Below are 13,463 nucleotides of genomic sequence, written 5' to 3' on the forward strand. Positions count from 1 at the left end.
CCTTTACGAATAGGGATTTTATGGTAAGTGGTATTCAGAGAGGGTTTGCCATTGCCTCCCTCTGAGGCTAGTCCTCCCAAGCTGGCTAGGGCCTGCTCAGCTTGCCACAGCTGCACAAGCCACCCCCTTCCCTGTCTGCTACTGCCAGTTGGGGGGCATCTGGGCTCCTTGGGGCTATGCAGCTTGCCTAGAGCTGCACAGGTGGAAGGGCACGTAACCCCTGAGCCACTCACTGTGGGGGTGTTCTTTAGCTGGCCTGTTACACCCAGGAGAAATGAGCAGGGATTTGAACTCACATACTCTGAACTCCCATCCAGTCTCTCCTCCCCACTGTGCTATACCGAGAGTAACTGCCTTAAAATAAAAGGGGCAAGGAATAAAAAGGAACATGGTGGTTCGAGTCTACTATGGATTACTCAATCAAGCAGAAGATGGCGATGAAACATTTGCAAAGCAAATTGCCACTGTTTCAAGTAGGTGATGAGGGACTTCAGTTACCCTGATATCTTTTGGGAGACAAATTCTGCCCAATATGGCCCCTCCAAGAGATTCTTGACTTGTGTTGGAGATAACTTTCTCCTACAGAAAGTGGAGGAAGCAACTAGAGGATCAGCTATCCTTGACTTGATTCTAACCAACAGAGATTCTAACCAATAGTGGATGAAGTGGCAGTTAAGGAAACTCTGGGGGAAAGTGATCACACTATACATGAGTTCTTGATTTTAAAGGAAGCTAAAGCTGAGAAAAGCCATATGCATACCCTGGACTTCAGGAAAGCTGGTTTTAATAAACACAGAACAATGCAAGCAACCGTAAGAAAAAAGGAGTCCAAGATTTATGAGAGTTTCTAAAAAAGGAAATTCTAAAGGCACGATGGCAAACAATTCCATGAAGGAAAAAAGGAGGAAGACAGCAGAAGAAGCCAATGTGGCTTCACAGAAAGCTTAAGAGATGACATGAAAACAAAAAAGGACACATACAGAAAGTGGAAAGTAGGCCAGACCAAAAAGGAAGAATACAGACAATACTCTTGCAATTGCAAGAGATGCAGGAATGTCATCAGAAAGGCTAAAGCTGAGAATGAGCTGAGGTTAGCGAGAGATGCCAAAAGCAACAACAAATCTTCTTCAGGTACATCCCACCCTTCCCTGACGCTGGCACATTTGCAGGCAGGCACCAGAAGTGGCCTTTTGCCAGTCTTCCTGTCCTGCCACAAATGCACCCTTGCCCGGAAGACTTTCAGTTCTGGATGGGGAAGTAGTATTATTTTTAATGGTCCATATAAAGATAGGAATCCTTATATGCACTTGCATATCTATACCCTCGGCTGGAGTTACGTTTGTTACTCTTGGCCCTGTTTTCAATGTAACCTTGTTGATAAGATTATCTCCTGTTGGATTATCTCCTGTTCCAAGCCCAGGAAATTCAAAGCGAAGACTGGTGTCTGAATAGAGTTGCATGGGAAATCACCAAAATATCTTAACAAAGTTAACATACATGTTGCTAAAAAATGGTTCAATATAAAGCAGAAACTGGGGGTTTAATAGCAACAACAAAACCCTATTCTTTATTGTTCTGTAATTACTACCAATAATGACCAATAGCATATAACTGAAATTAAAAATACAGACAAAGTAGAATGGGGTGGGAAACATTTTTCAACTCAAGGACTACATTCTCTTATTGGCAGCCTTCCAGGCTTCACATGCCAATGGTAGGTGTGGCCAGAGGAATAAGTGGGTGGACAAATGACTATAAATTTAAGCTCTCTGTAGTAGGCTAGTTTCTACATAGAGTCATGAATCCTTCTCTACCATCCAGTCATTTTCAGAATTCAAGGAGACATTCCAGTGAGGCAAAAACATTTAAGGAGATCTGAAGCCTGTGAGGGGTGTAGTCTACAAAAAGAGGGTGCAGCTGGTGGGGGGATGCTGCCTGGAGAGAGCCCCAACCGCCAGATAGAGAGGCCTGAACAGCCACATTTGGCCTATGGGACTGAGAATCCCCAAGCCTGGTTTATGGTGATCAGGGGTCAGTGACCTGAAGTTGAGGTGGTTCTCTCATCCAATACTGGCAGGATGAAAATTATTTTTGACTTCAGGAGTGGTGCAATACCCACAAAACTTGGAAGGAACTATATGAAAAAGTATATGTTTGTTATCTGGGAGAGGATGAAGAAGGAAACACTGAAACCTAGTTGACTTGATTTTCCATTGATCTGATCATTCCAAGTTTAAAATATGACATTTGTTCAACTGATGCAGAAGTTTCCACTTTTCACACAGAAGCTAACAAGAACATTTATTCAGGTATCACCTCTTATATACTATGTAACAAAGTATTTAACCATGAAGAAACAGGATGATGTTATTTAGTCATTGTAAAGGTTGGAGAGTGTAAAAGTGAGGAAATATAAACAGGAGGTTTTTCAAGAAAACTTCAACAGAAATAGCTCCAACTTTGTGGATTCAATAAAAAGCCATTCATTCTTTGGCAATCATTCATGGCCAAGTAAGATTGTCTTCCAATATAAGGTCTTTTTTGTTTTGGTTGGAAGACGCCTGTGCATGAATTTGTTTCATGTGGGGAGATCGACGCACAATGATCAACACACAATCTTAACAGAAAAAGGCTTTGATCCAATGGCATGGATACCACGACAACTGGAAGTCTTTTATCTGCTGCAGCCTTCACAGCCATTGTAACATACTGATTGTTATCTTCTGCCTGTTCTGCCGTTGAAAACATTATTGGATCATTCTTTGTCTGGTTCCTCAACCTTGACCTTACTGCTATAGGTGACCCTACTGGGAGTACATGGCTCCCGACGGAAGTGAAATATGAAGGATAATTATGTTCTGATCTGATTGGTAGTTGGGGAGGTCCAATTAGGTCAGTTCCCTTAAAAATGCAGAGCAAACAAAATTCTCCTCCACAGCTGTCCTACTCACAGAAATCTCATGGGAAACATAGCAATATTGTCATTATAGATGTATGTTATCAATTTTTTAAAAATGCAGTAACTTACATATGATCATCAGACAGTTACTGAGATGGATGATTTTGAAATGCTATGGCATTTGAAAAAATATATATCTGAGATATAATGCCAGCAATTATGAAGTCTCCTGATTGATAGTGTTTGTGAAGAATAGGAAGAGGGTCTCTAATGGAACACTGAGTAATTAGAACATTGCATTCAACTAGTGGCCGCAGCACTAGTACAGCTACCACAAATTCTACCATCTTGCAGGAAAATCTTCCCTGTAGATACCAGCTCATCTCTTCCCACATTGACATTCAACTGACCTTAGGTAGCATCAATCTGACTTGAGTGGTCATTTACTTAACTGAGACAAAGCCAGTACTGTACAGCATAAAGAATAAGCAATCAGACTGAGAGTATCCTGTGTATCCATGGCCTCATTTCTTAATAATGTATGGGATATTAATGTATGGGATAGCATCCTCTAGTCTTGGTTCACAGTTTTGCAAGTGGCCACAGGAACTCCCTAGGGATCCAGAGAAGGAGTAAATGTATTTATGCTTAATTTGATAATTGTAAAAGAGTTAATTACCTGGTCAAAATCTAGGTTCTCAGTGGCATTGCAAAAGAAAACATGTTTATCACATCTTTGAAAAGTCTTTGATCCTCCTCAGTGGAACATCAAGAGACTTGTTACATTTAAAAAAAAAAAACCTCCCAGAGTGAAAAGGTTGTCTTCAAAATTTACTTCAATAGAAGGGTTACTGTTAAAGTCCCTTATTTGTAGAGGGGATGTGACAATTTACACTAGTTCCAAACTGTTTTTTTGCCAACACACCAAGGAAGACTCGTGACACATGTATGGTTGAAATGTTATATTTATTAAAATATAACACATAATCAATCAAATTCCAATCCGCCAATTAATAATCTCAAATCCTTTGGGCAGGTGAGGCTCAACCTATCTATGAGGGTCTAGACCCTCCAAACCAGGAGGCAAGTCAGTCACATCGTACTGCAACTCCCCAGACAAGGATGTGGGAAAACTTCTCCCTCCTTGCAATCGGAGTCAGGTTTGTGGTTCCAACCTCCGCATCCTGGCCCCACCGTACAGGCATTCACCATGATGCGCAAGCCGGTCCCACGTGGACACCCCCCGGATCCACACCAGGCATTACGCCTTGATGTTTCACCAGGGAGTGCCCTTTACCCAAATGCCTCATCCACCTCCATTTTTAACCCCAATTACCTCACCTGTCCGAATCCAACGCCACAAGAGGGGATCAGCTGAAGCTTGGTCCCCTCAACCCAAAGAAAACAAAGCCCCCAAACCCAACCTAAAATCCTCCAATAGCAAATCACACCCAATATCCAAAAGATGGACACCATCATCTCGAAACAGATGCGGTGCATGAAAACGGATTCTGTCATGAGGAATATATGCCCCACCCAATGACCTAACTAAACTCCTAACTTTCCTATTTACCCACTTTCTGGATCTGTCGATCCTGTTTGGGTGCATTGCACCCCTCCAAACACGTCGCACCAGCATGTCGGACCACACTATAACAAGGTCCGGGTATGACTGGATGAGAGCATTAAAATCCTGGGTGATCCTAAGCAGCAGATCCATACCTGGCCGCTGCACCAAGTCGTTTTCCCCTAAATGAACCACCAACACATGTGGCCGGTTAAACGATGCCATAAGGCGACACACCAAAGGCATGAGCGCATCCCAAAGCATGCCCCTCTGAGCCTCCCAGCCAACCGTTGCTCTAGCGGAAAGCTGCAGCTGTGTCCCAGCAAGCGTAGAGAAGGCTCTCCGATGGGCCCAAAATAAAATAGAGTGGCCACACATGACGACCCTCGCAGGCACAGGAAGGCTCAGCACACCTAAGAAAAGAAAAAACAATACATCAGAATCAATACCTGACATAAGACTTGAAAGCGGAAGAACGCCACCTTCCAATCGCCTGAATGTCCTGAACGCTCATGCCCACGAGGGCGGTGGCCATAGCCGCCCCAATCCGAAGGGAATGCAGCCCATAGACTCCAGCATCGCGACCACTGGCCAACAAGGCCCGCCGAACAACGACCCAAAATTGAAATTGAGTCAGGGCAGAACCATCCACATGTATAAAGAGGTAACGCTGGCCCGCTGGCCTCATTGACAGAAATAAGCGCACTGCAGCCACTGGGCACAATTCAGGGACCTGGCAAACTCTCAATGAAATAATACTGCCACGGCCCTTTTGATCAGTCTTAGAGACTCGAAGGGAAAGCCTAACTATCTCTGCACCTAGCGTGCAATCGCCAAAGCAAAAGGCTCGGTAGGACACATCACGCTTTGAGGAAGCCAATACTTCGCTAGGGCGAAAAGCACCATAGAAAATCGTCAGTGTTACTGCGGCGAACAGGTGCGACTCATACTGAGATGAGCACAGAGACCTAAGTAAAGGCAGGATCTGAAGGAGTACATCGGGCGTGATTGGCCTCCTTCGGTCAGCGGGCCTGTGAGCGGAACGCGACCAACCCTGAAGGACCTTTCTGACCCTAAAATCTACAGAATGATCCTGCAATCCTCTTGCCTTGGAAATAAAGGCCAGCGCGGAGAGGTGTCCGGCGATGGTAGAAACAGAATGAGATTGCCCTTTCAGATGTAACTTAAACTGCAGCAAATGTGAAACAGGGATAGGCCACACAGGAGGTAAAGCACTACTGGCATGGAACGCCTGAACGTTCCCAAGGCACGCTGGTATGCCCTCTGAGAGCTGGGAGCAAGGGCAGAAGTTATAGCTGAAGAACGCCACCTGCCAATCGTCTGGACGTCCTTGATGCTCATGCCCACGAGGGCAGCGGCTGTAGCTACTTCAATGTGAAAGGAATGCAGCCCAAAGACTCCAGCATCGCAACCACTGGCCAACAAGGCCCGCCGAACAAAGGCCCAAAATTGAAACTGAGTCAGGGCAGAACTATCTGCATGTATAAGAGATAACGCTGGCCCGCTGGCCTGAAACACACACACATGCACACACAAAATTGCCGCATAGCGGAAACTGGGCATAGTTCAGGTACCTGGCAACTAAATAAAGATACAGAACTGCCACGGCCCCATTGATCAGTCTTAAAGACATTTAAGGAAAACCTCATTAAATCTGCACCTAACGTGCAATCGCCAGCATAAAGCACTACAGGACACATCGCGCTTTGAGGAAACCAATACTTCACTAGGGCGAAAAGCACCATAGAACATCGTCAGAGTTACTGCGGCGAACAGGTGCGACTCATACAGAGATGAGCACATTGACCTAAATAAAGGCAGGATCTGAAGGAGGACATCGGGTGTGATTAGCCTCCTCCGGTCAGTGGCCTTGGGAGCGGAACACAACCAACCCTCAAGGACCTTTCTGACCCTAAATCTACAGAATGATCCTGCATTCCTCTTGCCTTGGATTAAAGGCCAGCACAGAGAGTGTCAAGCGATAATTATGACAGAATTAATTTTGCCCTTTTGAATATAGCATAAATATCAGAATACTTCCAGAATGCATGCCTGCTAGGGCAGTTGTCGCAGCTGCTCCTGTATGAAAGAAATGCAACCTCTAAACATAATGGCCATACGAACAACATAGCAATAATCAAAATTAAATCAATACGTAGCCATTAATGAATATGAAAAGATAGTACTGGCCCACTGGCCTAACAGAGAAAAAGCTCTATCCGAGGGAAACCAGAGACAGAGTGGGCGATGGGCAGCCCCTCAGCTTAACCACTCAGTCACTAGCCCACTGGTCCATATTAAGCGTATGCGCTAAAAAAACAAAACAGCATGGCAATATAAGCGCAGGGCTCAAATTTTACAATGACTTGCCCAGAAAACTAATTTTTCCAGGGCAAAAGGCTCACTGAAAATATTATTAAGGCCACCGCCCAGGACAACTGTCCTGTAAGGGGGGGGAAACTAAGAATCATCGAAGGCAGGAGTATCGATAGCACATCCGGGGCAAATGGCCACATAGGACCAGGCGGTCTCAGGGTGGAATGCAACTAACACCCTTTGGTTTTCATGAAATGGGTTCCCTAATGCACTTGGCCAGAAAATTAATGACAAAGGCAGAAAGGAGGCAAGATATATTCCCAATGGTAACGTCCTGCCCTCTTTAGTAGATAATAAACTGCAACAAGGTGTACATCATTCGTTCATTGGGGGGGGGGGAAATGGCCTCATAAGATCAGATGGCATTAGAGTGAAATGTAACCAACCCCTTTATGATATTCATAAAATGGGTTCCTGACTGCACGTAAACCCAGACATACCAAGTGATGAATAGATATTGTATTATACTTTGCAGAATAAACGCATGCACAAAGCGCATAGCTCAAATAGCGTTGAGGGTCTGGGGATTTACCCCATAACCATAGCCAAGTGCTGCACTGAACGTATCATGCAGATCTGAAGGGCAGAAGGCCACATATGTACCGCTGGCACTGTAGGAAGATAATCCAAGAAAATAAATTCTATAGTGAGCCCCCAGGCACCTAAAGGCAGCCAGCCATTATTTGGCACACCCAAGCTCCTGAATTGACACCAAATTATCAACTACAGCCTGTATCAAAACTTACCTGCAGTTCAGGCTACAGGAGGAAGTCCTCTGTTCTTTGAAGAAAGAACGGCCGCTGAAGAAAATTGGTAGCAGCGCCCAGTGTACACGAGACTGCCATGAAATAGATGCGATTGAAGAGGGTACCTGTATCTTGTGAAACAAGCAGTATACAATTCATATTTGTGGAATAAAGTTAAATTGATTTAAAATTCCGTGGAAAAGCGTCATAATAAAGATTTACCTAATGCTAGAGGAGCACTTTAATCAAGGACCAATAAACTGTCAATCTCAAATTAAGCATAATGTTTCATTTTAGATACTTCAGGGATAAAACAGAGCATTTAAAACTACAGGAAAGATATATATTAACCTTAAACATATTGGCTCCCAGAAAGCCACAACTATGAGTTTACCTGGCTGTAGGGCATTTCCTTTCTGCTTGGCTCAGAACGCCACAACAATGAGTTCACCTGGCTGCAGAGCATTTCCTATAAGCTTACATAGCATAGATTACCTTTCTCGGAATCACACCTATTCACATATTTTTTTAAAAAAACCGCAAAAGAAATATGAGATGTGGGATTTTTCTATACTCACCTTAAAATAAACTATTGCCCTTTAGAGACGCTATTGTAGAAGCATCTATACTTTTCCTCCATGCATAAGAAATGCAACAAATTATGAAGCTACATGATCAAGAACATCATTTTAAAATACAAAACATGCATGCAGGAATACAAACAGAACTAAGTATATAAAATAAATGATATGGGGATAAGCAACAACGAAGATCAATCTAAAACCTACATCCGCAATGCTACCCGCAAGAATAAACTACATATATCTATATATGATTATGCATATATCTATAAAGATTTTAAAATTAATTTATATATTATCAAAGTATTTATTCATATAATAATGATAAAATCATTCCATATATAATAAAGAATTTAAGAAATCAAAACAAGCAGACACCCCCCCTTCCAAGCTACTCACCCCTCCTACGCGAAAAAAGCAAAAGGAACGGGGGGAATCTAAATACATATCTATAAATATTAAAATGAATTCATGTATTTATTTATTTAATAATAATAAAATGATATTATATATCTAGAAATATCTGAAAATTAATTCATGTATGTATCTATTTATTTGTATATTTAATAATAAAATAATATTATATATAATTAATTAATAAGACAAAACAAGTAGACACCCCCCCACCCTTGTGAGCAACTCACACCTCCCCCATGAAAGAGGCAAAAGGAATAAGGGAGGGGGCTAAGGGGACGGGTAAACAACCCAACTCCCCACAATCCCAAAAGGATTATGTAGCAGGCTGAATGGAGGGGGGGGTTAATGAAGGTTACCATCCACAAAGGGGGGTTGCTTGTGCAAAGCACTTGCTTAAAACTCACTCTAGCAAGGCCCCAATAGGGTGCAAGAAAGGCCCCTGAAATAAATGGGGTGGGATTGGTGCTGGAACGCACCTGCAAACAGCCAGCTCCAGGAAGAGCTGACAAACGGAAAGGGGCCAACAACAGAAGGCAAAGTGTGAGAAGTCCTATAGAAAGCCACATGTAGGCTCAGCGCAGCAGCAGTAGAGCTAGCAAGCAACACTGCAACCGCTGCATAGCTGACGCGCGGGAAAAGGGGGCCCAACAAAAGGAAGGCGATGAGGGAGAACTCCAGGAAGCAGCCATGTGCAGGCTCAGCACCGCAGCGCCAGAGCCAGCCGGCAAGCCGAGGCAGCCGGTCAAACACCGCTGCCCAGCTGACGCGCGGGAAAAAGAGGAAGGCTGCAACAAACAGAAAGAACGCCCGGAAAGTAGGTAAGACGAGGCACTAACGCCAATAGGCAAGCCCCACACCCGCCTCTCAGCTGATGAGAAAGCAAAGTTAAACAAGGCACGAGGGTACCGGCAGTAGAAAGCAGGAAACCTCTACAAGGAAAATTCACCAAAGATGGTCAGCAGCAGGAGACCCAAGGAGCCTTTTCTTAACGTGCCGCAAGGCAAAAAAGGCGCGCTCTTAAAGCGGAGCAGGCTATATATAGCCGCTCAAAACCCTTACCCCATTGGTCAAGATACCCCACCTGACCTCTTACACAATTTCTGGAACCTTCCCAAGCCTTCCTAGAAATAGGGTGTAGGCAAACCCGCCCCTACCAAATGGGCAGGACCGTCATTTTAAGAACTGGGATATTTCATAATCCAAATGGAATTTTCTAGTGTTAGGGAATAAACAAGGTTTTTCCTACTACATCCTGCCAAATAAAATTGGCAAAATCATATTTGTCCTGTTTAACTCTAGTAAAACATAGAACTAATAAAACATAGAACTGATTGATGGCTAAATGTATTAGTCCGAGGGAGGGGGAACAACAACCAACCACTGTTCAAAGAAGGCTTACAGATCAGTTTATTTCACCATGACCACAATGGATATGGGGCCAAAGATATTATGTATTGATTATGGCTAAGCCAAAATGACATACCCAATGTGTCACTATGGAAACAGCTAGGACTTTTTTTGTCCAAGGTTTGCATAAAAGAAGGGATGGAGGATTTCAGCAGCTGCAGAGGCATCCTGTTTAAATTAATACATTCCAAGGCTCAAGTGGAACCCAGGAGGTACAAGGCCAGGAACTATACTCCCACCCCCACTCTCACACACACACACCTAATGGTATGGCTGGTGATGCGTTCCAGAGGTTTTGTGCAAAGGGTAACAAGGGCAGAATTAAGATACAAAATTAACTAAATATTCTGCATAAATGTTATCTTTTTCTTTGGCAGACTTCCCTCACCCACAGTGAATTCCATTGTTCGCTAGGAGCCTTAGTTTTTCAGGGTCAGTTAGAAATACACATGCAGATACACACACACACACAAAATCACCAGACTTTCAGACCCCCTCCTTGGCAGGAGGGGGAGAGAGGAAAAAGTCTTTTAAAACCGAGGCTTGAATCTAGTGAAAAAAGGGAAGGAGAAGGGGGGCCGAGGAACATCAGAGCTCCAACAAGTGAACAACGCTTTCAAGGAACGCATCAAAGGACTGCAGGGACAGAACCGGGGAGACTCTGGGTCTCGGTGCAAAAGCTTGAGACCAAGAGATTCCTTCCTGGTTTTGGATCAGAGCTCTTCCACATAGCTTCAGCTGTATTCAACCGCCCACTCTGGGCATAGGATAGGTAATCTCTCCTACCTGTCACTCTTAATAGCCATAGGGTCCTTGATCTTTAACTTTAAAGTTATGACTGGGTTAGGATATTAATGATTAATGCTGCCACGCACCCAAGTAATTCTGTAATGCTTTTCTACTCTTTCTCTCAATAAAAGAAAGCTTTGCTTTATTTTGGTTTGGACCTGCATTTCTTGGGGAAAATATAGATACACCATTTAGGCACATTTCAGGGCAAAGCGCTTGTTCTTATCCCTAGCAAAAGATCCCCTCCTCTCAAGGAGGTGTGTTTCATGGGACATGAGGGTGGCAAATTCACACACTCAGGTTCCGAAGAGCACGTGTCGTAACACCCTTCTGGAAATAGCCAGGACTTATGCAAGAGGACTATACAGTTCTCAGCATTCACCACACCAGTCTTATGTCACTTCTTCTCTTTAACAGAGTAGTTTATGGGAAAGGGCCACAGGTACCAATAACATGAACTATAGTATTGGCTATGGGTAACAGTTGTGTTCAGCTGAGGCATTCCAACAACTGAATACAATGAGACTAAATCACAGCTATATTTTGCTACATCAGTCAGTCCTTTTAGATTCTTTAACTTTTTTTTCTTATCAGCTGTTCCCTGCTGTTCAACTCAGGTCTCAGCAAGATAACATAGCATTTTGGAGAAAAGATGCAACCCAGTAACCCAGCACTGGAGGCCAATATGGAGAAGATCTCCACAGCCACTATGTATTTCCCCTTAGCACTCAGGTAGGTAGGAACAAAGGACAACCACACACTGCAAAAGATGAACATGCTGAAGGTGATAAACTTGGCTTCATTAAAACTGTCAGGCAACTTCCTAGCTAGGAAAGCCACAGTGAAGCTTACAATGGACAGGAAGCCCATAAAACCTAGAACACAGTAGAACATGGTGACTGACCCTTCATTACATTTCAATACAGTTTCTTTAGTCATTGAGTGCTTGTCTAAATCTGGGAATGGGGGAGCAGCTGCTAACCACACTGTACAAATACTGGCTTGAATAAGGAAGCTAGCAAGGACAATGGAGTTGGCCAGTCTTTTCCCCACCCATCTCCTCATCCTGGACCCTGGCTTGGTAGCCATGAAAGCTAGAACTACTATGGTGGTTTTGGCTAATATGCAAGAAACTGCCACTGAGAAGATAATTCCAAAAGCAGTTTGTTGAAGGAAACATGTTATTTTTGCAGGTGGGCCAATGAATAGCAGAGCACAAAGAAACGAGAGCAGGAGGGAGATGAGGAGAGTGTAGGTGAGGTTCCTGTTGTTGGCTTTGATTATGGGTGTATCCTTGTGCCTCATGAATATTCTAAGTATCAAAGCTGTGATGCAAGAAAAGGATAGAGCAAATGTGGCCAGAATTATCCCCAGAGGTTCTTTGTAAGAAAGGAAGCTTGTGTCTTTTGTAAGGCATCCATCCTGGCCAATGTTTGGATAATGATCTTCTGAACACTGAAAACAGTCATCCATGTCTGGAAAGAAAATACAAATAACATGGCATGTGTATATATGTATGTATATCTCTACCCAAGCATCTGTCTATCATTTCCTTTCTTTCATGCAGCCTCTGAATTAGAGTTGCTACTTGAAAAATATCAAAGGTGAGTTTGAAGGAAGAATAGTGTAGATCTCTCTTCCGTCAATAATCTGAGTTAAGACCACATAATTCAGTGGGAGGATGGATTTTTTTAATGCATCCAGGGGCTGCAACATTTCAGTGGGTTTAAGCTGCTTTAGATACACCTAAAAATCAAATATCATCCTTTCTGCATCTGACATGGTCAAAGGTCTATGTATATTTTTTGGGGGGAGTGGGGTATTGCATTGTCCAGCCTTCACCACCCTGGTGCCTCCAATGACTCCATCTAGTTAGCACAAATTTGTTCTAGCTGGGGCTGATGGAAATTGTAGTCAAAGCCAGCTGGAGAGTACTAGGTTGGTGGACTCTGTCATTGAATTTTGACTCAATAGGCCATAAGTAGGAATGGGAGAGGAATTCATTGTGTTACCAGATCTGCATCCTGATAGCTGATTTCTGGTTTAGAACACAGTTCACCCAAGGAATTCATACTGCAAGAAATCTGTCAAGGTGACCCATGGCAGCCTTTTAATTATTTTATTCCTCTCACACAGTTAACAGCTGCTTGGAGCAAATTGCTAAATGGCTCCTTTTTTCCTGCATCCTAAAAAGAGATAATAGCTAGGTGTGCTCAGCAACCACAAGATTTGTCATGTATTTGCAGTGCTTGGAAATGTCCTGGGTTTTTTTTATTTTATCTACTCTGTTTAATTCTGATTCAGGGTGAAATCCAACTGGTATTTACATCAGACTGAGGGGAATTGGATAGGGTGGTCCCCGGCTCAGCTGGGCTATACTTGTCTGCACTGGCAGAAGCCCCACATCCTGGCTCTGCCACGGTGGAGTCAGGACCCAGCCAGCTCAGTCAGGGGTCCACCAGGGAAACCCAGCATGGCATTAGGGGAGCTGGCATAAGGCCTGAAAAGGGGGTGTTTCGGGGGCATGTCGGAGGAGGAGCTAAGGGGGGAGTTAGGCTACATTCAACTTGTGTTCAGCACATACTGCAGGTCCTGATCCATGCAAAAATTATGTAGGAGAAAAGGTTGGTTTAAGAAAAAAATTGCAATGGAAGTCACTG

General features: G+C 43.6%; 1 protein-coding gene across 1 annotated transcript in view; it reads right to left on the minus strand.

Moving 5' to 3' along the window:
* Positions 1-11,376: 11,376 nt before the first annotated feature.
* The window catches only part of LOC133367325 (vomeronasal type-2 receptor 26-like), a 33,156-nt gene continuing 31,069 nt past the window's right edge, over positions 11,377-13,463 (minus strand). The window contains exon 9 of the mRNA XM_061591427.1: positions 11,377-12,278. Coding sequence (XP_061447411.1) covers positions 11,377-12,278 — 902 coding nt within the window. The remainder of the gene's footprint in view (positions 12,279-13,463) is intronic.

This window comes from Rhineura floridana, chromosome 11 (assembly GCF_030035675.1).
Source record: "Rhineura floridana isolate rRhiFlo1 chromosome 11, rRhiFlo1.hap2, whole genome shotgun sequence".
Lineage (NCBI taxonomy): Eukaryota > Metazoa > Chordata > Lepidosauria > Squamata > Rhineuridae > Rhineura > Rhineura floridana.